Source organism: Triturus cristatus, chromosome 11 (assembly GCF_964204655.1).
Source record: "Triturus cristatus chromosome 11, aTriCri1.1, whole genome shotgun sequence".
Lineage (NCBI taxonomy): Eukaryota > Metazoa > Chordata > Amphibia > Caudata > Salamandridae > Triturus > Triturus cristatus.
In genome coordinates this window covers 579987050-580012933 of record NC_140594.1, presented here as the reverse complement: position 1 = coordinate 580012933, position 25884 = coordinate 579987050, and the positions used below count along the sequence as shown (strand labels likewise).

The 25884-nt window shown below is 43.7% G+C and overlaps 1 protein-coding gene across 1 annotated transcript in view; it reads right to left on the bottom strand.

The window, feature by feature from the left end:
* Positions 1-25884, bottom strand: part of LGI3 (leucine rich repeat LGI family member 3) — a 195524-nt gene that overhangs the window by 26504 nt on the left and 143136 nt on the right. The window contains exon 6 of the mRNA XM_085633810.1: positions 5769-5938. Coding sequence (XP_085489936.1) covers positions 5769-5938 — 170 coding nt within the window. The remainder of the gene's footprint in view (positions 1-5768; positions 5939-25884) is intronic.

Below are 25884 nucleotides of genomic sequence, written 5' to 3'. Positions count from 1 at the left end.
ACTATGTGACTTATTACTATTGATTGTTGGAGGGGTCAAGACATAAATGGGCTAATTCCTCAAATGGGTCATTATGGTCCTCTCCTCCATCAATAATAATAAAAAGCATGTTACTCTCTGCGATCTGCTTATATGTTTTAAGCCACTCTGTTTTATGTGCCGAAGTTCTCAACAAGTCTTTTTAAGCAGAACAGGGACACAAAGAGTTAAAATTATGCAGTGAGATAAGATGTCATTAAACAGCCTGCTAGTAGTGGTTCAGTACTTTCACTCTGTAAAGTGATTATAACAAAATCTGTGAAACAATAGCTGTAATTATCCTACTTAGATGGCAATGTCTTATTTGTAAGTAATTTTACCTGTGCACTTTAGTATAAATGTGCAAATATACGCTTATAACAGTGCTTAATTTGTAACAAAATAAGTGCCGGGCCCTCATCAAGAGGTCACTGCAGCTTGCACCACGCACTGCCCCCTGCCAGTGCTGACAACAACAGTACTAACACAACTACTGCCATCACACACATACAAGTGTGACAACTGAGACTATTTCAATCCCTCAAAGCTATAAGAATGGCTTGGTCGGCAGGTATCAGTCATTTTTAATACAAATTAAATCAATCAAAAACTGCTGTGCTAATGTCTGAATTAGACAAAAAGCGCCATCTCATAAGTGTCGGCCTTGGCAATTAAGTGCCTGTGCCGAGCACCGGAAACCAAAATAAGCACTAGTTTACAAGTACATTTAACAACAATAACAAAGTGTATTTGCCCACATTTATTTTCACTGGCATGGCATAACCACAAATGTACTCACACAGACACATTTTCTGTGACACTACAGAGTGTTCTACCACATGTGTTAAACAGTTATGAGATACAGAGCAATCTATAGCAGCCAAGGATCGCCGCACCCAGCACCCAACATTTCACACAATCTTTTGCCCTCATTACAAGTGGTGGGAGTTCACTTGGAGCTATAACTCTGAATTAATCAATCAATCGATCAGAGTTCCTATAGAGCACGGCTAATCACCCGTTAGGGTCTCAAGACACGGGGGGGAGGGGGAGTGCAGGGGGTGCGGGGGGGGGGTTCTGCAGTTCAGTCGAAGAACCAGGTCTTGAGATTCTTCCTGAATTGAGAAGTCATGCAGGGTGTCTCCGGACCCGATTATTCCTAGCCCAGCAACACCAGGTCCTATTATAGGATGTATGGCGTTACAACGCGTGCTGTTACAACGCATGCTGTTACAACGAAACTGTTACAACGCAAGTGGATTTACAACGCATGCCATTACAACGCAAGTCTTTACATCGACTTGCGCTAGATGGCGTGCTAACATTAGAAAAGTGTAAGTTACTATTCCAACTCCAGTCCACTTAACAGTAGGGAAGGTGTTGGGATAGTAAACTACACTATTTGTAATGTTAGCACGCCATCTAGCGCAAGTAGAAGTAAATACTTGCGTTGTAATTGCATGCGTTGTAAATCCACTTGCGTTGTAACAGTTTCGTTGTAATGGTAGTGCGTTGTAAAAGTTGCGTTGTAAAGGTTGTTCCCCCCTATTATATGCTACAGGGGTCAGGCCCTGCTAAGCTCAGCAGGAGCAGACAATACCCAGATAGGTTCCAGCCTGTCCCGAACCTCCTATAATCTCCACACTCCCATTTCCTACCTGCCCTCCTGTTGACACTTTTCAGCGGTGTTCTTACTGGAATTGGGAAAAAGTGGGCAGAAAGAACCTGGCATGACTGCTTCTGTACAGGTATTCCTTCTTTGACCTTTGTGTGGGCATACTGGACAGAAAACAAGATTCTGGCCCTCTGGTATCCCCGCAACAAATTCCTTCACACTCTTAGTGAGGGCCTTTGTCTACACAGCCATATTTACTCATACCCTACATTTTTTCTTCCATGCTTCTTCCAGGATTGTTTGATTGACTTACTTTAAACACAAAACACCTGATGATGAAGAAAGGCAGTTACCACACATTTGTCACCTTCTCTACAAAAGAATGTCCCACGCAACATTCAAAACTTTAAATGGAATCATAGCGCTATGATACCTGGTTCCACAAAGAACACATGATAAACTAAGAAGTTATGTTACACAATCAGAAGAGGACCTGACCCCAGCCTGCTTCCCTCAGAACACATAGGAATCGCAACATCCACTCCTGAAACATCATGCTTTCACACCTGGCCTTTTTATGCTTCCTCCTTAATGACTTCTACAAGCACTGTTATGACTTGAGATAATATTAGTACACGTAGTACTTTTGGTACTGATGCGCCACCACAGCTTCCCCTACTACTATAACTAATTCTCATACTACTAGAACTATTGCTACCAGAGCCATTACTACTGCTACTAGTAATACTCTTACTATGAGAACTAATACTCTTACTACTAGAGCCATTACCACTACAGCTACTACTTCTATTACTACACCACTACTAGGCAGACCCTCCAGGATTTCGCGATTTCGCGATTTGCAATAAAATCGCGAAATCGGCAGTTTTGTAAAAATGCCGCGATTTTTACAAAACTGCCCGCGAAATTTCGGAAATGTGGTGAAACGTTTGCCCTGACAGAACTAATTAGGGTTAAAATGTTGTGAAATAATACTGTCACAGAATGTGCTGGATTATGCCACATAATTTGTCTTAAATTATTTGCATACCTTGACTAAGTAGGTGTGGACAAAGCGCGCTCTGTGGCACTGTAATATCCAGTCAGTGGCGGCAGTCCACCTTCGACAAGATGTAATGCCTCAGGTGTGCAGAACAATCTTTGCAAAAGTGGCAGAGCTTGTGTTTGTTTACTCATGTGGCTGTCAATCACAGCGGACGCTTTCTGCAAGATGTTGTTAGTGAATCATTGCTGAGCTTCAGACATTTCCTTTCATTCTTTAGTATGTATAAATATTTATGGGGGGCTAAATCTTCCATCAATTGGCAGAGTGGAAATGCAGGGGCTCTAAGAAGGGGTGAAAAACAACAAAGCTTTGTTAACATTTAAATGGTCTTTAAAAGACCTGTGAAGCACTCGGGTGCGGCTGCAATAATACAGACACTTGCCTACAGCAGCTCTAAAACTGTCTGTGTGTTTGGTGGGGAAGCTGTCTTGGCCCGGGCTGCACACACGATGGTGGGGGAAGGGGGGTGGGAGGGACTTTGAGCCCCACATGCTTTTTGACCCTGGAAGGTGCGAATACACGTTGCATAATATGCCTCCCCCTTTTAAAATGTGTAATTGCATTTTGTTCCCAGGGCATGACAGGGCTCTCTGTGTCTCAATTTCGCCCCCTCCCACACATAGTGAATCTCTGGTAGATGCCGGTAAAGGATTTCGGACAGCCTGTGCATCCTGTGGGGGGAGCAGGCGAAGGAGGTGTGGGGGGAGGGGGGCTGATGTGACCAGCGGCAACTGCGGGCATTTGAATGAAGAACAAACTGTGAGGGACGGAAAGATGTGCAGCGTGGAGAGGCGGGAGCTGCCAATGAGACGTGAGGATGAGGATTGAAAGAGGAAGAGATGGAGATGGAGAGGGAAAGGGAGAAAGAGTGAGGGGGGCGAACGGGGGAGGGCTGGATGATGTAGAGGTGAAGGGAAGAGAGATTGGAGGAGGGGGAAAGGTGAAGAGACAAGAATGGGAGAGAAGTGTGAGATGTGAAGTTAGAGTTAAGGAGCTAGAAAGGGGAAGGTTGGAAAGAAATGGAAGGTGTGAGTTGGAGAGGGTGGGAAGGAAGATAGAGATGACAAAAGAGAGCTGGGATAGAAGAATTAGGTGTGCGAAAGGAGGCTAAAGAGGGGAGGAAAGGGAGAGGCCTTGAAGGGGGCAGAACGAGGTTGAGATGGGGAAAAGAGGAGCGGAAGAGATGGGAGAAGAAGGGAGAAAGAGTACAAGATGTAGAGAGCGGTGGGACAGGAGAACAGAGATGCGAGGAGAATGAAATAGAGGGGGGTGGTGAGAGCTTGAGAGCTGAAGTGGGGGAGGGGGGCAAAGAGAAGGAGAAGTGGGGAGATGGAATATAAACCAGAGACAAAGATAGAAGAGATGGGAAGACAAAGGAGAAGTGCGGGAAGTGAATGCGTCAGAGAGGCAGGAAGGACAAACTGAAAGCAGGAGGGAAATGCATGAAAGGAAGAGCCGTGCACTGAAAAGAACCGAGGCAGAAAATTGGAGTGAAAAAGAGAGAAAAAACAACGAAGAAGAGAACAGAGCAAGTAAGGAGGAAAGAGCATTTGAAAGAGAATGATAAGAAGCACTGGAGTGGGAATTACAGGGATGAGAAGTGATGGAAGCAAGAACAAAACTGAAAACGAGAAAAGAGAAAGGGGAGGTAGGAAATAAAGAGAAGAGAAAGGGAAGAGGCAATGAAAACAGAGTCAAGGAAGAGGAGCGACAAGGATTGAGAAAAATAACAGAACAGCAAGAAAACGAAGAGAGAGAAGGAATGAGTCAACGATTGAAATGGAAATAACAGAATTATTTTAGGTCTGTTGACAGTACAGCTGTCTGCGATGTAGTACGTGTGCCTTATTGGATAGGCCTTTGCAAGCACCAGGGTGTCAATACTCATGCTCACAAAATTCCAAGGAAAGGGAAGACGGGCGGTGGCCATTGAACCTTGTTGCTGCATGACGAAAGGTTTCCTGTCTGTGCAGAATGCACTGTTCAACGTAACCAACAAGAAAACTACAATTATCAGGCAACATGAACTATCAATTTCTTTGGAGATGGCAACCAGTGCTGAAAAGTAGGGGAATCCCACCTGATCTCACTTCCGGCAGCTAATTTCCCTGAGAAAAATCCTGAATTTGTCCTGTTGTCTGATAATACAGCAGCGCCTGCAAGCTGTTTGTATTCGGCTGGGTGCAGCAACGTGCAGGCAGTAGGAGGGCTTTCTTATTTCAACATTCAGCTGGGAGCAAAAGTTATCTTACCTCTATTAAAATCCCCTCAAAATTGCAGGACACACAATGGTCTCTCCAACAGGTATCTTAACCCTGTAAGATATTTTAAAATGCAACCTCTATGTAACCAATTGAGTAACCTAGAAGGGATTTACTGTCACATTTGTCATCTGTTACCAATATCTTTGCAGCAAATAAAAAAAAAAAATATTATGTTGTTACCAATGTTGCGGGCATCAGTGGCACCCAAAATTGGCAAAAGAGGGAGCCTGAGGAAGAGGTGTCCTGCCTCTCGGATCCGTAGGCAGCGATGCCCGACAGGGGTGCATACATGGGCACTAGAACATCCCAGGGAGAAATACAGCACACTCCCACAAGGTTAGGACTGGAGCTGTGCTTCCGTAAAGCTGCAGACACTTTAAACATGCCTATTTCAAAGTGGAATACTCTGCTAAAACAGCTTCCATTGATTTCAGGCTGAAAATGAATGATTATGAGTAAAATAAAGTGCCGCAAAAATGCCGCTAAATTTCCATATTTGTGCCGCTAAATTTCCATATTTGTGCCGCTAAATTTGCTAATCCATGCCGCTATATCCTGGGGGGTCTGACTAGGGAAACATGGCACAATGTGCACCTGCTATTTCATATACATAGAGGATGTTCAATTAAGAGAATTTTGGGCAAAAATATCCTTTAATTTCTAGCTTATGATATGAGTCTCAACATTCTCTTCCTCAGGTTGAGTAGAGTGGCTTCACTTAGCTTAAAGACTTTCCAGAGTTCTTGTGGACTACCAAGTTAATTATAACACATCCCTCGGGTAACAGGTCAGCTCCACAGCATACCAGTGGTGATGCATTCGAAATCCTTCAGAGGCAGGTCGCGGATCTTCTGATTCTTGTACTTGGCAGGGCCGCTGCAGACGCTAGTAGGTACTGTGACATTGGTGCCGCGCAGCCATTCCACTAGCCACTTCACCTCACAGTCACAGTTGAAGGCGTTGCCACGGAGATCCCTGGAAGAGGAGGATGTGAGATTAAAATCGGATCTCTGTCAACTGAATGTGCCTTAGACACTAATGTTGGCTGGAAGCCATTTTGTGAGATAAAACACAACCTCCAAATAAGGGTTTTGTTAAGACCTTGCGCACATGCTGCTCTATCACACTTCTCACTGTAGCTAGCGGAAGGCCTAGCAGCAAAATCTGCTATAAAAATAAAATTGATGTCAGAATTTTTGAGTGATCTGCTGTCAGAAACGTTTCACTAAATTATGTACATACAACAAGGCACTCTTGATGCACATTTGCACTCTATGATTGTTTAAACTTGGGACTGGTGTCACATAAAGCCCTCTGGTGACCTGATGACGCAATTGAAGGCTTATATTGGTAATGTCAGGGAGGTTCTAGCTTTGGGTGGTATGAAAAGCCTTTTGGTTCATATGCAGTGAGGCTCAATGACTCCTCAACCTGCCATATACTTGAAAAGCCTCTGAGCTTGCGGCAGCCATCGACATAAGCCCTGAATATACGTGTGCCAGTAAATTCCGATCCTTACGCTAACCCCTCTTCGCACAAGAATTGGATTTTAGAATACTCAAAAGATAGTGCACAACTGCAATTTTCCCCTGTTGAATTTCATCAGGTTAAACCTTCTTAAATTTACTTGGTGAAAAACGTGGTAAAGGTCAATGAATGTGTAATTTGGTGCACAAAACATCATATTCTACATGCACGTCATTAATTTTCCAAGGAAATCTCGGAATAGAAAGTAGAAGAAATTTACAGCACAAGGTAAAAAGAGCAGCCCTCTATATCAATATTTACTGGCATGGTTGATATCTCACTCCTTACACTCCCCTTCTCCCTTTTAATCAGGACCAAAGCAGTGTCTATTAGGAAGACAACCACTCTATCCTTTTGGGTGAGATGTTTAGCATCATGACCTGAGAAACCTTAATGCTGATTTTCTCCAGCTAGCTTCTTAAGAGCTGCTTGGGATCATCCTTGGATTACTTTCCTCTTTGCATTTGCCACCATCTAACTATAAATGTTGCTATTTGTTAAGAGGACATAAGATCTCCAGAGCGGCTTCATGTGACAAAAGTCGGAGACCCTTGACTGTTAGAAAATTGACCGGTAGTGCATATTATTCTAGAAGGTGCCCTACAGTTTGCCACGGAGTGAAGAACTTGGGAGAATAAATCTAGGTCAGCTAAATTAAAAATGTAGTAAAGTTGGCAGATGAACTGGCTCAAGAGCTTTATCTAATTCTTGGGGATACTGGCTCAAAATAAGAGTTTCAAGCATATTTATGGGGTGCTAAATATTTGTAGGAAATATTGACAGGTCTTGAGTTTCTCTACCTAACGCTGCATATATGTACCTATGCGGTATACATATATTTTCAAAATACATAAATGAGGAGTTGGGAATAGTCACAAAAATCAATGGTAGAGCGGATCACTGGTCCTGGGAAACCAGGGTATTGCATGGACAGTACATTGTACCGTATAAAAAACCCTCATTCACGTCTTTGCTGGGATCGAGATTAGCGGTATATCTTGATTCTCCGCTGACTGTGGTCTTTAACGTGATCGCATAATCATTGGGTCAATCCAATGCTTCCTCCACCCGGAGGCTTTTAACCACTGGTTAATCACAGTAGTGATCGTGAATCAAAAAAGAAGGGTGAGGTGATCGTGATAAAAGGAAAAGTGTATTAGAATTCTCGTAAAACCAGTAGATAATTTATTGGTACTGGGTTCGAGACCAAGATAAAAAAGTATTGTCGTTGTGCACGGGTCTGACTGATTATGGTCAGGTGCACTAGTTAAAAACTGTGTCCAAAAAAGGTCGACATGTTTCAGCCCTCGTCAGCCCAAAAGGGTCTAGCGGGCTTTCTTCAGGACCTGGTGCAGAATGGGGGCCCGTGTTATGGGCTCCCTTGTGGATGTGCAGGGAACTTTATCCTATTCGAATGCACATTCAATCTTAATCCAATGGATTGAAAAAATGGTTGTGGGGGGAAGGAAAGAAAGAAAGAAGGAAAAAGCATAAAATCATTGCGAATTCATTCTGTATGCAATCATAAAAAGGCAAAGCTTTGTTTAAGGGAGACCCCCAGTGGGGAACCCCTGGTATGGCAAAGTTCGACCCTCCTTTACTAGTAAGATGCAGATCTCGTACACAATCCATTTTGTCATATCCCAAGGCAATAGTATTTAGTACTCCGACCAACTCCTCATGTCACAAACGATGTGTGTGCTCTGTACACCCCTATGCGTCAAGTGAGGCTGAGGGGTTTGAGAGAGTAGCACCTACAAACGTCTGGTGAGGGCGGTAGGATCTCTGTTATCGCTTGGGATCAAGTCATTAATCAAAAAACGCGTTAGCCCCCACACAGAGGTATCTCGTCTATGCATTTAGTTAAGACAGTTTAAGCTAGGTGGTATATTCATGTCAGATATGAGTTCCCCAGTGAAAGCGAGAAAATCAGATAGGAAAGATTTGTTGACTAGTGCAGTTCAATTATTTTGTTTTTGTCAAGCGGCTATAAATCATAATGAGACATAGTGATACATGGGGCAGGGTGAGAAAATTTCGTCATTACCTTGTCTCCTATGTTGCAGGCCACAGCGGGTACTCTAGGGGAGTCGCATCACGCTCTAGTTGTGTTTAAAGAAAGAGCAATGCTTGAATAGAGAGTTGTTAGGGCAATACGTTACGTTTTTGTTGTGTGATCTCGATTCCGGCTCTCGGCGTTCTTGATCTCCTGCCAGTTACCTCTTCGGCGTCGGTCTGGGACCTGTGCTGACTCTGCCTCCTAGGACCCGGTGAAGACACTGGATCCGGGTCTGTTCGTTCTTAAATAGGCGGAGTGGTCATGAATAATGAGGAAAGACTAGGAGTCGAAATCTGACTTAGAGAAGAAATTTACTAATATATTTAAAACGAATTATATTGTTCAAACGTCAATTTGCGATCATGTAATTTGTCGGTTTTTTGACAATCAGCTCCTACTATGCTGGAAATAGTCGTAATGCTTGTATACAATTGTCGCATCGTACCATGTGACTGTTGTAGCTGGGATTACTCAATTATAGAAGATCCTGTGTTTTGGACATTCCGTGACTGGGTTGGTCGTGTATGTAATTTGCTTAGTACATTGGTCAGTTCCAGTTATGTAGGGAAACGGCTCTGAGTGACAAAGTATCGCGATCTCTCTGATGTTGCATTGGTCATGGTGCTGAGTAGTTAAGGATCCGGTGAGAGGGGGAATACCATTTCGCCCAGTCTCTTCTGTGACAAGCTGAAACAACACGGTGTTTTAGTCAGTGCCTGAAAGATCGTATTTCTTTCTTGGTTCGTTGAAAAAACAGTTAGTGTCGAGAGGTTACTGGGGTCCCCAAAATACTCTCCCTCGATATATATCATGTATTTTTCAAGCTGAGCCACGGAATATTGTCGTTCAGTCCTCGTTTGTGTGTCTGGAGACGGTACACCCATCTTTGTTCCTTTTCGAACAGAATTTTGTCTGCATTGGAGTTTTTGTAGGCTAGAGTCTCTAAGATTACCCATTGTAGATCATCTACTGTGTGTCCTTGCTCTATGAAGTGACAACTCATCTTTGTAGTCTGTTTCTTACATCTTACATTGCTTCTGTGTTCTCCCATTCTCATTTTGGCTTTTCTTGTGGTCATGCCGATGTATCTTAAACCGCAAGGGCAGGTAATCATATAGATATATGGTTAGGGATATATGGTTAAAATTTACCTATACAGCAAGTCCTAACAGTCTGGACTTCCTTGATGTAACTATCTTCATCGAGAATAACACGATACACACCAAAACGTTCTTCAAGCCAACCTCCAAGAACAGCCTCTTGTCCTACAAAAGTTTCCACCCACGCCCATTAAGAGACAATCTGCCTTATGGGCAATTCCTCAGGCTGAGACGTAACTGTAGTGAGATGAGAGACTACAGACGTCAAGCCAAGGACCTCAGCAAAAAACTGCAAGCAAGAGACTACCCAAGAAAGACCATTGAAAAATGCCGTAAGAGGGCCAAAAATCAACAGAGAGAAGCACTACTAGAAACCGTCCCAAAACAACCAACACCAGATCTGATCACCTGTGTGAGTACCTATAGCACTGCTTCGAATAACATCAAGAAAATCATAAACAAAAACTGGAAGATCTTGACCTCCGGATCTCTCAAATGGCCAAAACCAAGGTTCTCGAATAGGAGAACCAGGAACTTAAAAGATCTACTTGTGCACACAAGACCTCCAGAGAGAACCACCAATGAAATTCCACGAGGACCATGGAATAACTCACCCGTAACAGGACATTTTCCTTGCGGCACCTGTTCAGTTTGCCACCTAACGAAAGCAACTAAAACAATACAACTACTACCTGACTTGAAATGGACAATCAGAACACACACAAACTGCAATACTACGCATGTAATCTATATGATTACCTGCCCTTGCGGTTTAAGATACATCGGCATGACCACAAGAAAAGCCAAAATGAGAATGGGAGAACACAGAAGCAATGTAAGATGTAAGAAACAGACTACAAAGATGAGTTGTCACTTCATAGAGCAAGGACACACAGTAGATGATCTACAATGGGTAATCTTAGAGACTCTAGCCTACAAAAACTCCAATGCAGACAAAATTCTGTTCGAAAAGGAACAAAGATGGGTGTACCGTCTCCAGACACACAAACGAGGACTGAACGACAATATTCCGTGGCTCAGCTTGAAAAATACATGATATATATCGAGGGAGAGTATTTTGGGGACCCCAGTAACCTCTCGACACTAACTGTTTTTTCAACGAACCAAGAAAGAAATACGATCTTTCAGGCACTGACTAAAACACCGTGTTGTTTCAGCTTGTCACAGAAGAGACTGGGCGAAATGGTATTCCCCCTCTCACCGGATCCTTAACTACTCAGCACCATGACCAATGCAACATCAGAGAGATCGCGATACTTTGTCACTCAGAGCCGTTTCCCTACATAACTGGAACTGACCAATGTACTAAGCAAATTACATACACGACCAACCCAGTCACGGAATGTCCAAAACACAGGATCTTCTATAATTGAGTAATCCCAGCTACAACAGTCACATGGTACGATGCGACAATTGTATACAAGCATTACGACTATTTCCAGCATAGTAGGAGCTGATTGTCAAAAAACCGACAAATTACATGATCGCAAATTGACGTTTGAACAATATAATTCGTTTTAAATATATTAGTAAATTTCTTCTCTAAGTCAGATTTCGACTCCTAGTCTTTCCTCATTATTCATGACCACTCCGCCTATTTAAGAACGAACAGACCCGGATCCAGTGTCTTCACCGGGTCCTAGGAGGCAGAGTCAGCACAGGTCCCAGACCGACGCCGAAGAGGTAACTGGCAGGAGATCAAGAACGCCGAGAGCCGGAATCGAGATCACACAACAAAAACGTAACGTATTGCCCTAACAACTCTCTATTCAAGCATTGCTCTTTCTTTAAACACAACTAGAGCGTGATGCGACTCCCCTAGAGTACCCGCTGTGGCCTGCAACATAGGAGACAAGGTAATGACGAAATTTTCTCACCCTGCCCCATGTATCACTATGTCTCATTATGATTTATAGCCGCTTGACAAAAACAAAATAATTGAACTGCACTAGTCAACAAATCTTTCCTATCTGATTTTCTCGCTTTCACTGGGGAACTCATATCTGACATGAATATACCACCTAGCTTAAACTGTCTTAACTAAATGCATAGACGAGATACCTCTGTGTGGGGGCTAACGCGTTTTTTGATTAATGACTTGATCCCAAGCGATAACAGAGATCCTACCGCCCTCACCAGACGTTTGTAGGTGCTACTCTCTCAAACCCCTCAGCCTCACTTGACGCATAGGGGTGTACAGAGCACACACATCGTTTGTGACATGAGGAGTTGGTCGGAGTACTAAATACTATTGCCTTGGGATATGACAAAATGGATTGTGTACGAGATCTGCATCTTACTAGTAAAGGAGGGTCGAACTTTGCCATACCAGGGGTTCCCCACTGGGGGTCTCCCTTAAACAAAGCTTTGCCTTTTTATGATTGCATACAGAATGAATTCGCAATGATTTTATGCTTTTTCCTTCTTTCTTTCTTTCCTTCCCCCCACAACCATTTTTTCAATCCATTGGATTAAGATTGAATGTGCATTCGAATAGGATAAAGTTCCCTGCACATCCACAAGGGAGCCCATAACACGGGCCCCCATTCTGCACCAGGTCCTGAAGAAAGCCCGCTAGACCCTTTTGGGCTGACGAGGGCTGAAACATGTCGACCTTTTTTGGACACAGTTTTTAACTAGTGCACCTGACCATAATCAGTCAGACCCGTGCACAACGACAATACTTTTTTATCTTGGTCTCGAACCCAGTACCAATAAATTATCTACTGGTTTTACGAGAATTCTAATACACTTTTCCATTTATCACGATCACCTCACCCTTCTTTTTTGATTCACGATCACTACTGTGATTAACCAGTGGTTAAAAGCCTCCGGGTGGAGGAAGCATTGGATTGACCCAATGATTATGCGATCACGTTAAAGACCACAGTCAGCGGAGAATCAAGATATACCGCTAATCTCGATCCCAGCAAAGACGTGAATGAGGGTTTTTTATACGGTACAATGTACTGTCCATGCAATACCCTGGTTTCCCAGGACCAGTGATCCGCTCTACCATTGATTTTTGTGAATATTGAGACAAGGAAGCTGAGTGGATCTAAGCCCTTCTTTCTCCCACCTCATTGATTTCCGAAGGAGTTGGGAATAGTAACTCTATGTTTTCCTATATGAACTTGCCATTCAATATTTTGTCCATCAATATTCTGTCCTCGATATTCTTGTACCACATTGTTGGTGTCAATATTGAGTAGTACAACCCTGTTTTATGCATCTTAGTGATGGTTAATGGTTAACATCCAATCTGCACTCTAGTAGTTTGGCACTGATTGGCACACATACTTTACTTTTAATTATATTTAAGGTTAATAAACACATTATTAAGTCCAAGGGCACTGCCCTTAGGGCTCAATACTTAAGAAATTAATGTCCATTGTTTCTGATGTTTAGTCAAAAATGTAGTTCAAAATATCAGAACACATTAATATCGGAAAAAATATTGTGATGCAAACATTTGGTGGTATAGAACATATTTGTCATGAATATCATTTGTTTGGGTAATAATATTGTTTTTATGAATATCGCTGTGTTTATTCTTGTTTTCAATAAGATAGTTGTAAAAAGAATAATGTTTTAAATGTATTTTAATGTATTTTTGTTAATGTTATTATTTTATGTGTTAATATTGTTGGTATAATTATTAATTTTTTTAAATCTAGTTTGTAATTTTAAATACTCTAGATTTTTTATTTAGTTTTATTAGTAATTTATAGTGTTGTATCGGGTTGTTGTACTTGTAGGGTGATTTGTAGTGGGACAGGGTGGGAAGTTATTTAAATTACAAATAAATGTACTTTATAAATAATTATTTATATAGCTCTTTTAATTGATTTATTATGAATTTTTGTTTTATAATATATTTAGATTTTACATCATTTATTATTTGATTGGTAATTATGTAAATTAATTTAATAATGATTGTGTAATTTTTCTAATGTTTTCTTTATTTATTTTAGTATTTATATGTGTGTTACACATGTATTGTTAAATGTGTTTTAGTTTTTTGGGGGGTAGTTGGTTGGAAAAAACAATTTTTGATTTGCAATAATTAATATTTATATGTAATGTATTCATTAATAATTAATTAAGTATATGTTTTCATATTTATATTTTTTAATTTTGTTATTTATCTAATGGTGTTTGTGAAAGTTTGTTGGTGCTGTGATATTTTTTATTTAAATTGATTTAAGTATTAATTGTAATTAAATTTATTATGAATGATTTCATACTTTTTTTGATAGTTAGCGAAGTTAATTTTATTATATGTAGTTCGAAATTCTACTTTCTTTTCTTTTAATTAATATATAAAATGGTTTTATTTTTCTGAAAATTATATATATTTTCATTTAATGTAATTTAATAATTTTTATTTTAGGGATTAAGTATTTTGTCTATGTTAATAGGGCTAATCATATACTTTCCCTACTGTTGCTTAGATTTGAATGGGAATAGTAAATCTAACCTCTCCGAAGTCCAACACTTTCTTTACTGTTTCTTAGACTGGAGTGGGAATAGTGAATCTAAACCCTCCGTAGTCCAGCACGTCTCCAACTGTTGCTTAGACTGGATTAGGAATAGTAAATCTAACCTCTCTGAAGTCCAATGCTTCCCCTACTGTCGCTTAGACTGGAGTGGGAAGAGTAAATGTAACCCCTCTGAAGTCCAATGCTTTTCCTAGTGTTGCATAGACTGGAGTGGGAATAGAAAATCTGACCCCATCAAAGTCCAACACCTTCCCTACTGTTGGTTAAACTGGAGTGGGAATAGTATATGTTATATTTTTTAACTACAATGAATATTATTATTTGTTTATTTGTATATATATAATATTGTTTGTTTTTATTTCTTAATATTTATAATATTTCTTCTGGGAATTTATTTGGGGGGGCTCTAATATTTTGTAAACTGGTGAAATTAATTAAAATATTTATTGATTTGTTTGCATATTGTTATGGTGTTTTCTTACATATATATGTGTTTGTGTTTATATTTAATAATGGATATGTTTTTATAGTAGTAAATAGAAAATAAAATTAAAATTAATATAATGCATCATAGATATGTATTATTGATGTTATACATATACACAATTTTTTATATAAACACACATACATATATATGTGTTTATATAAATGTACATATAGTATTAAAAATTGTGGAATTTATTTATCTTATATTATATTATATTTATATTGTATATTAAAATGTTTAAGATTTACTAATTTGAAGTATAAATATATATAGAAAAACACTATTTTTGTATGTTGTTTAACAATATTAGCGTCAATTTATATTTTTTCCGATATTTTTGTCATTTTCTTTGTAAGTATAGGATCACAATATTGTAATAAACGATATTTTTAACACAATATTTTTGTCAACTATATTCTTCATCATGATATTGTGTCATGGATCTGTCATTTCCTTCTGTCTCCTGTCTAGTGAGTGGTGGATGGCATAGAAGAATAGAATTTCTTGGTAGGAGGAATAAGGTTGATCGTATCTGTTTTAAAAGGGCAGCATTTACAATATTTATTTGAAGACGATGGACCTGTATGAATTTAGGTAATTGCGGGAGACATATTCTATCGAAATACGTTTCAGCTGCACATAGTTGGTTAATTCACTAATGGACTGATTGCATGCAATGTATTTTGCTGTATGATGCATATCCAAATAAAATCCCTCGAGGATAAACATGACTTGGCATCAACAGTGGAACAAAATATTTTCTTGATAAAACTAAACAATTATTCTGCTTTATTTGAAATATTTAGGGGCTTGTTTCTTGCAGTAGACATAATACAACAAGGTTTAAAGATCTATAGTGAACTAAAGTACATTATCAGTATTAGCACCCTGGATGGACTGATGGGAAAAGGCCAGCCATTACATCAGAATGCTCCCTTTGTGTGAAACAGTTATCCCCGAAAGGAGCATTCGTCCTGTGGTTTGGGCCCATAACTATAGGCAGGATAATTAACAGTTGTTATTGCCTGCCTGTGCGGGTGATAACGTGTATTGGATGCAACATGGAAGAAATTCTCAGCTCTGCGATGCCTGAACACAGCATCCAACAGGTACAAGTGACACTTTGCAACCAGTTAACTGTTGCAAAGTGCCACCAGCACCTTCTAACACCAGTGCCCCCCCCCCCGCACCTCTTTCCCCTATTGCTGGCATATGCATACAGGCTGAGTGGATACACAGTGGTACGATGGTGCACAGACAGAGGTATACAATGACCTTGACACCGCGATCAGTGGGAACACAGGAAGCGACAGACAATGTAAGACATGGGGAGTCACAGACACAGACATTGAGAGACAGGAGGAGACACAGAAGGGATGATGACGATACTAGAGAGATGCAGAACATCACACGAAAGGCACTGGGCAGACACTGCCAGACGTTAGGTAGACACTGGAGCGATGAGCGTGTCACTGGGCAGACACAGGCATTGGTGGTCAGACACTAACGCTGTAAGACATGAGGAGCATGCACAGTACATGGGAAGATAGTTGCAATGGAGCAATGGATATGGCTACACAAGTGGGGAGCTACAGGCCTGTAAACATGCCGGGTACACAGTCATGACCAAAGCCACTGGAACTATACGGTGGTGCGGCCGCAGCGATTTTCGCACAATTTTAGATCCGCCGCATTTGCCACCTGCACAATCTGCAGATTTCTACACAAACATTTTTGTTTCTAGGTCAAACGGTTCAAAAGTTTCTAAAAACGCATCAACTTGTGATGTCTCACAGTGGAAGGCCCTTTGCAAAGCTTGACTGGTTACATTTCTGTTGCGTATTCTTATATTTGAGTTTAAACTGGTGCTAATGAATTGCACACAATGCCCAGACACTGTAAACAAGTGTAAAATGTACAAAATACTAGCAGAAATGTGCCGTATTACGCCGCCTAAATTGCCTTTTCGTGCCGCATAATTTACTCAAGCCTGGCGCAGAATTTGGCCCTCCCCTTCCGCATAACTCCAGGGGCCCTGGTCATGACACATGAAGAGACTGGAATGACACTGGGAGGCATGGACAGCGGGAGAGCTGAACGTTCGGGACACTTGAACTTCGGAATGTACTGGCTGAACACGTGCACGGGGACTGACATAGCCGCTCGCCGCATTTGGACGCAGGACACTTGGAAGCTGGTCATTCTCCCTGCCTGGGACCGCTGATTTTAAAAGGACGCTGCATCTGGGGAGGCTGTTCTCTACCATCCCGGGACTGCGAGGACCAGGGTGCTCGCTGTTGCGCTGACCCAGCACACCTGTGTCCTCTTCCCCGCCCCTCCCCCATCAAGTATTTTACCTCTCGCGGCCCCCGCTTCGCGGGAGCCGCTCGCCGCATTTGGACGCAGGACACTTGGAAGCTGGTCATTCTCCCTGCCTGGGACCGCTGATTTTAAAAGGACGCTGCATCTGGGGAGGCTGTTCTCTACCATCCCGGGACTGCGAGGACCAGGGTGCTCGCTGTTGCGCTGACCCAGCACACCTGTGTCCTCTTCCCGGCCCCTCCCCCATCAAGTATTTTACCTCTCGCGGCCCCCGCTTCGCAGGAGCCGCTCGCCGCATTTGGACGCAGGACACTTGGAAGCTGGTCATTCTCCCTGCCTGGGACCGCTGATTTTAAAAGGACGCTGCATCTGGGGAGGCTGTTCTCTACCATCCCGGGACTGCGAGGACCAGGGTGCTCGCTGTTGCGCTGACCCAGCACACCTGTGTCCTCTTCCCGGCCCCTCCCCCATCAAGTATTTTACCTCTCGCGGCCCCCGCTTCGCGGGAGCCGCTCGCCGCATTTGGACGCAGGACACTTGGAAGCTGGTCATTCTCCCTGCCTGGGACCGCTGATTTTAAAAGGACGCTGCATCTGGGGAGGCTGTTCTCTACCATCCCGGGACTGCGAGGACCAGGGTGCTCGCTGTTGCGCTGACCCAGCACACCTGTGTCCTCTTCCCGGCCCCTCCCCCTTTCTTTACGCCCGACCAGTTTATGAGCCCCGCCCCTACACGCCAGCGGAACGCGCCCGGAGCGAAGACCGGGCAAAGAGCGGGCCGTTTGAGGCCGTTAGAGGACGGAAGAGGCCGGGCCAGGGCCATACCTTTTAGACCTTTTTCGGAACAAGAGGGACAATTAAAGGACCCTTTACGAAGAGATGTCGACAAGAGAGACAAGGAGCAAAAGTGCCATGGCTTCCACGACCTTATTAAAGGGAACATTGGATAATTATTTCGTGAAAGCAGGGTCATTGTTAATTGAGGACATCACGCTCCTTGAAAGGCGAATATCCCAAGAGCTGGATTGGGTGCGGAGATCGTCTATGGGCCCTTTGGCCCAGGCCAAGTCGCCTGTGGTAAGCTCAGAATTCACCACGCCGGACATATTGGTGGATGACATTAATGATTTTTCTGAGTCACTGAATATATTGAATTGTACTTCCCAGGCAAGTAGTAAGGACCCTAGTGATTCTGTAGATCTCAGTATGCTAACTCTTCCCGGAGCCCAACCCCATCCTACAACCACTATAAATCCTACATTAGATCCTGACATTACTAATCCCTCAGGCTCTAAACCAAATAAGCGAAGTGGAATTAGTGAGGGAGCGATTCCAAAAAAACGTGGAGGGCTCAAGGGCAAAAGAAAGCAAAACACCATAGTTCCACCCACAAACATGCCACCAAAAAGTTCCCGCTCAACCACTAGGGAAAAACCGCAATCAGGCAGAGCTGAGCTCATGCCTTTGATCTCAGCAAAGAAGACGAGTAACCAATCCAATTTAACCCTACCTGAATATATCGAGGAGGATGTCACCCTTGCGGACATAGGTGCCCTCTTAAAAAATCTCTTAAGCCCGTTGGAAGAAAGACTAATAAAGATGGAGGCCAGGCTAGTGGTTATAGAAAAATCAACAGTCCAACTAGCCGACAGCCTGAAAATAGCCAATAAAGGTAGAGTAAAGGCTTCCGATAGGGTTGCTCAAAGGGACTCCCCCCAAATCACACACCAAGCCAAAAGTGCCTCACACATAGTCCAACAGGCAGTATCTAGCTCGCCTATCTGTATTACTACTGACCTGATGGCAGATGTTGCAAATAAACATGTTAATCAGCTTAATCGCACATCTCCCCCCCCCCCTATGAGGGTAGTTCAAACTGGGGAGAGCAAATCTGCTTCTACCAATCCAACTAATGATGTGAAATTAACGACGAAGGGTGCCAATGAGAGAACAAACCCTGGACCAATACATCTCCCCCCAGAGGCAGTACCATATACTGTTGTGTTGGTGGGGGTTCCAGAATTGAACTCCACCTTTAAAGAATCCACTATCTCTCTTAAGAACAAGGTGATAAATTGGCTATGTACATATAGGCCGCTCCCGGAAGGTATAGTGAGCCCCGTTCTTATGGTAAGAAGGGTCCCGTGGGTGGGTAACTCTACTAAATCCATAAAGGGCGACTGCGTCATAGTTAATTTCAAAGACCAAAGGGCCGTCCTGCATATATGTGGGTGGCCCAATGACGCAGAGGGGACCGCCTTTCAATCTCTACCCCTCTCCTTCTTCTATCCTCCCCTGGCATATGATAGAGAGGATGAGCTATGGGGGGCACAGATACAAAGATCGATCAGGTGGGGAGATCACAAGAAAAGGGGAGCCACCTATTATCCCAGAAGACAATATCTAGGGAACCCCGATATTAATACATACCATTTACACCAAGAGAGATTGGGTGAGGAGTTGCCAAGAGGATGGAGAGCACCACCCGACCCTCGCAGGCAGGAACTTGTCCACCACACACCCAGCATGATAGACGAGGGATGGGAAACCTGCCACAGTAGAGGTAGTAACCGTGGCGCAGAAATGCAAAATCAATACTCCCGGAGACCCCCCCAATACTTTCATCTCCCACTCCAGAATAGATATAGCCATTTAGATATGGTGGACTGACTGCCCATACACGCAAGTGGGAAATCTAATTCTGCAGCAGGGGAGATTGTGGAGGAAGCTAACCTAGGAACAAAGCTGCTTAATCCCCCCGAACACCATGTGGCTCTGAACAACCTGGCTGCCGCGGCATGTCGTGGAGGGAGATATGAACACCCCATTAGCAAACATAGAGGTAACGCCCAGAGATAAAGAGGACGCTTGTACTCACACTACCATTTGTAGTACCGGGTCCCATTCATTAAAAATACTATCTTGGAACGTGGCGGGCCTGGGAAACAAGTTTGATTCCCAGGATTGGACTGAATATACTGATTCCAAGGATCTATGTATGTTTCAGGAAACATGGGAAAGAGAGGAACATGAGAGGCGGGGCTTTGCAGTATTCTCCATTCCTGCGAAATGGGGGGGAAGGGGGCGCCCATCTGGCGGACTTGAAACTTGGGTCGGTATCCACTTGGGATGCAAGGCTACGCGTTTCCCAGTGGAATCCGAAGATATACTTGTGGTACTATTGGAATGGCATCATTCTTGCAGACTGGCGGTGGTAAATGTCTATTCGAGGCCGGTTATTATTTCAAAGGAGTCTCCTACCATCGACAAACTAGCGGACCTCTTGGCGGAGCTCCCCCAGGGATTTCCTTTTATAGTAGGTGGGGACCTGAACTCCCATTATGAACCTTTACCAGGTCTTTTAGATGGGGCCTGTTTAGAGGAAGAGGTAAGATGGCGAGTACCATCAATAGTATCTATCCCACCAAAGGCTTGGAGCCCATTGGCAGTACAGATCACTGCCTTAACAATGAGACATGGGCTTAGGGCCTGTAATGGGCGAGCTAAATCCGACATCCCGAGCAAACCCACATTCAACCGAAAAGGCAGGGAATCAAGACTAGATTATATTTTAGTACAGCTTTCCTCTTGGTCATACGTCGCAGATTTTAGGGTCATGGATAGACAAGACAGCGACCATAATGCTTTGGAATTGGACTTTCTCCTTCCTACCCGACACGGCGGGGAAGGAGAACTTCCCAATTTTATCCCTACTTTGGAAAAGATGGCGTTTTTAAGCGAAAAACCAAGTTCTGTGGCCAATAATGAACAGATATGGCTGCACCATGAAGAACTTGTAACGTTTTTATCCGCAGATTTATTTAATAATGGTCCGAGGAGGGGGGGTGGAAGGAGCCAGTGCACTTGGTATAATGCGGCGTGCCGTAGTGCAAGGAGGGATCTCCTGCTGAGTATCAAGAATCGTAAAGATAGGTTGGAGATTCAAACCAGGAGACGCGACTACAAGAGGCTCATTGCCAATGCCAAAATGGAATGGGACCAGAATAAGTGGGAAGAACTTGCAAGATCCTTGGCCTCTATGGATTCAAGGAAGTTCTGGCGAACTGTTAGTTCAGGTTCTGGAGAATTAGCTACGGCAATAGAGCCAAATATATCATCAAAGTCCTGGCAGGAGCATTTTCAATCCCTGTATACAGAGGCCCCAGGATGTGGGGGCAGCAGCCCCATTCTGTTAGCTGATAATTGCATGACAGGGGATCCATTCACAATAAAGGAAGTTCGGCTTGCCATAACAGGCTTGTCAACCGGAAAGGCACCCGGACTGGATGGTCTCCCTGGCGATCTTTTTAAACAGGAGCCAGATATATGGGCCCCTTACTTTCTGGTCCTATTCAATGCGATTTTAAAGGGCATGCAGGTACCCCGTACTTGGCTGGGCGCAGAGGTGGTCCCGATCTTTAAGAAGGGTTCGCCTCTGCTCCCATCCAACTACAGGCCCATCAGCTTGATAGATGTTTCGCAGAAACTCTTTGGAAGGCTTATCCTAGATTGATTGGAAAATTGGATAGAGGAAACTGCCACTATGAGTCCGTTTCAGGCTGGTTTCAGAAAGGGGGTATCCACCACGGACCAAATTTTTCGGCTAAGTCTTATTTACTGGAGGACGGCACTTGTCGAGGGGGGATGCCTGTACACGATATTCGTGGATTTACGGGCTGCCTTTGACCTGGTGCCTAGATCCAAACTCTGGAGCGTTCTGGGAGATATGGGAGTCCCGCCAGACATACTGGCCATTCTGATCAAACTACATCAGGATAATTTTGCCCAGGTCAGGTACGGGAGGTTGGGAGGCCTAACGGAAAAATTCCCCGTTGACAGGGGTGTGAGGCAGGGTTGTGTGCTTGCACCCACCCTGTTGAGCCTCTTTGTCAACGGGGTTATTGACCATTTGTCCAGGTTAGATGATATCGATGCCCCCAAATTAAATGGCAGCAGGGTGCCCGCCATAATGTTTGCGGATGACACCCTGCTGCTTTCTAAATCACCCATGGGAATTCAGCGGATACTCGACGGGTTCCTAGAGTTTTGTACTGAGAGGGGTCTTGAAATAAACGCCTCAAAGACAAAATTTATGATCTTGAACCCTATTCCCTCCACACGCCCCAATCCCTTGTTAGGCATGGCACGTCTGGAGAGGGTTACCACATTTGAATATCTGGGGGTAACCCTGAATGAGAAAATGACATGGGGAACTCATACGACTAGGGCAAATTTGAAGTTATCCCAGAAGACGGGGGGCATCCTGAGAATGGTGGGTAAATCCATTTACCGCCCACTGGGCCCTATGATACAGATTTATAAATCCCAAGCACGGGGCTCAGTTGTATATGGGGCGGAACTTTGGGGCCATGTTTCTGTAAAAAACCTATCAATCACAGAAAACAAATTTCTTAAACAGCTAGTGGCCCTTCCCTCGAGCACACCATTGCTTCCACTCAGATTGGATCTAGGTTTGAGGCCAATTGCTGAGGAGCTAGGTTTGAAGCCTTTAGCTTTTTGGCGACGAATATGGAGCAGCCAGGACCTTGTTGATTACAGAAATGAGCTTCGAGAGTTCCTGGCCCTACCAAATACCAGTAACATCCCTTGGTTAAAATACATAAGGAGCACATGCGAAAGTTTGGGTCTTCCGGAATTATGGACTGACCCTGCGACCGCAAGTAGGAGGATCTCCAGGAAGGCACTCTCACAACTTTATTACCAGCAGAAGTTGACCATTGACATAGGTAATACACGGGTGGGATCATTGACCCATACATTCTTACAATTCAAAGATTCCTACCAAATGGAAAGTGTATTAGATGGTATGAGTCCTGCGCTGGCAAGAAAACTATATCTCCACTGGAGATATGGCTCCTTGCCATTGAGGGCCTTCACTAGCTCTTGGTCCAACCCACCAGCAGTAGAGCAGTGCCCAGCATGCACCTATCCCTCTGAGAGTGACTTACATGTACTCTTCTTTTGTAAAGCTTACCAACGTGCGAGGAGGTATTGGCTCCTGCCTATCCTTAAAAATATGGGCTTTAGGAAATATCTCCCCGCGTTTAGAATTCTTAAAACTGACATGTCACCTCCGATCGTTTTTGCTGTAGCAAAGTATTTAATGGCTATGTGGCATATACGATCGCGGGTTCTAAAAGAGGGGGATACTGTATAAAGTCTCAAGTTATTGGTTGATTTTTAGTATGGATTATAATGCCTGTAATATGCAATTTTGAGCTTGTGTGCAATTTAAAAACTTTTTCTTAATAATATTGTAAATTTTAAATCTCAAACAATGTTATGTATTTTTATCTTTGATGGTCTAAATGACCCAGAATAAAGATTAAAACTTGAACTTGACATAGGTTCACTTCAGGAAGACACTGAGGTGACACAGTCACTTTGGAGACACTTACACTAAGAAACACCAACATGGAGGAAACCCCGGGGATCCACGGAAAGCAGAGGAAATTACTGGAGTAATACTTACGAGCACAGACCGACACTGTGAGACACCAGTGAGGCAAAGGCAGAACCTTGGGAGGCACTGGGGAGACACAGGCACAGGGAAGCGTAGGCACCGGGGGACTCAGGGAGACAGGAATATGGGGAGACATAGACACTGGCAGTACCTGGGCACTCAAGAGACAGGCTTCACAGGAAGACACCAGACACACAGACACAGTAAGATACCAGACACACAGACACAGTAAGATACCAGACACACAGACACAGGAGGATACCAGACTTACAGTTACAGGAAGATACCGGGCACACAGACACAGGAGGATACCAGACCTACAGACACAGGAAGATACCAGGCACACACATACAGGAAGATACCAGACACAGACACAGGAAGACACCGGGCACACAGACACAGGAAGATACCAGATACAGTAAGATTCCAGACACACAGTCACAGGAAGATACCAGGCACACAGATACAGAAAGACACCGGGCACACAGACACGGAAAGATACCAGACACACAGACACAGGAAGACACCGGGCACACAGACACGGGAAGATACCAGACACACAGACACAGTAAGATACCAGACACACAGACACATGAGGATACCAGACACACAGTCACAGGAAGATACCAGACACAGAAAGATTCCAGACACACAGATACAGGAGGATACCAGACACAGGAAGATACTAGGCACACAGACACAGGAAGATACCAGGCACACACACACACACACACACACACACACACAGGAAGATGTTGGGCACACAGACACAGGAGGATACTGGGCACACAGACACAGGAGGATACCAGACAAATAGACAGAGGAAGATACTAGACACACAGACACAGGAAGAAACCAGACACACAGACAGACACAGGAAGATACGAAACACACAGACACAAGAAGATACCAGACACAGAAAGATTCTGGACACAGAGACACAGGAAAATACTAGACACAACAAGATACTGGGCACACAGACACAGGAAGATACCTAATACACAGACACAGGAAGATACCAGACACACAGACACAGGAAGATACCAGATGCATAGACACAGGAAGATACCAGACACAGACACAGGAAGAAAGCAGACACACAGACACAGAAAGATACCAGGCACACAGACACAGGAAGATACCAGACACAGACATAGGAAGATACCAGACACACAGGCACAGGAAGACTCCAGACACAGGAAGATACCAGACACACAGACACAAGAAGATACCAGACAAACATGCACAGGAAGACACCAGACACACAGACACAGGAAGATACCAGGCAACTCTGGGGGCGCATGGACACCGGAAGCCAGAGTAAATTAAGGACACTGTAGGGACACAGACACTGGGAGATATGGACACAATGGGACGCTCTTGTGAGATACGTACACTTCAGAGAGACATTGGGAGACGTTGACACTTTAAAGACATACTTGGTGTCGTGGGTGAGCACACACACACCCCCCGCTCACACACACACAACTTCACACACACAGATGCGCACACACACACAACTTCACACACACACGAGTGCACACGCAAACACACACACACGAATATGAAGAGACATGGACATGTAGGGACATGTTTGCAGGGAGGCAAAGACACTGGGTGAGACTGGGAAACTTGAGAAGACACTAAGGGACATGACAACAAAGAAAGACAAATGGAGGCACACAGATTGCCCAACATGGGATGCAATGGCCAATCCTTTACACCAAAGACACTCCAGCCAACAGAAAACACCCACTTCCTGGGCATCCTTCGACATGCCCTGAGTATTACAAGGGAATAGCATGATCGAAGTGTGCTCTATAAATATGAAGCAAGAGAACATAACAGAGCTCATCATTTCAACATGCAGCCTTTTCAGTAGCTGCTGATCAATTTTAACTAGGAATATGTTTTTGTTTCCATAATATAGAGATTATGCAGCAGGAGATAGATTATGTGGCAAATGTTGTAATGCCACAAATCTGCTGGATTGACCAAAATGGACTCATCGTTCTAGATGTCCTGCTACAGGGAAACACAAAACATTCTGGACAGGCCCATACCTCTTGTCTACTGGACGACTGGTAGAATTACTGGCCAGCAGTGACTATGCCCCTTGTGGGAATCGGGATTTTTCCTTACAGGGGCTGTTTGTTTCCCTAAAACATATGACATTCAGTTGCCTTTAGATCACCAGCTTCTGAGGAATTCTTCTAATTTCACTACAAGGCAAAGGCCCTGGCACTTTGGGAATTCGACTGGGTGTCTTAGATTGCAGAGGGAGCATTGAAATGCAAATAATCTGATGTCCCTTCCAGGCCAGAGATACTTTCTTCTCAGGACCTCTTCCATGTCTCTATAGGCGCGAGCCACCAGCCAGTTTAGAATTCTCTTGGTGAACCTTGTAGCATAGACACTGG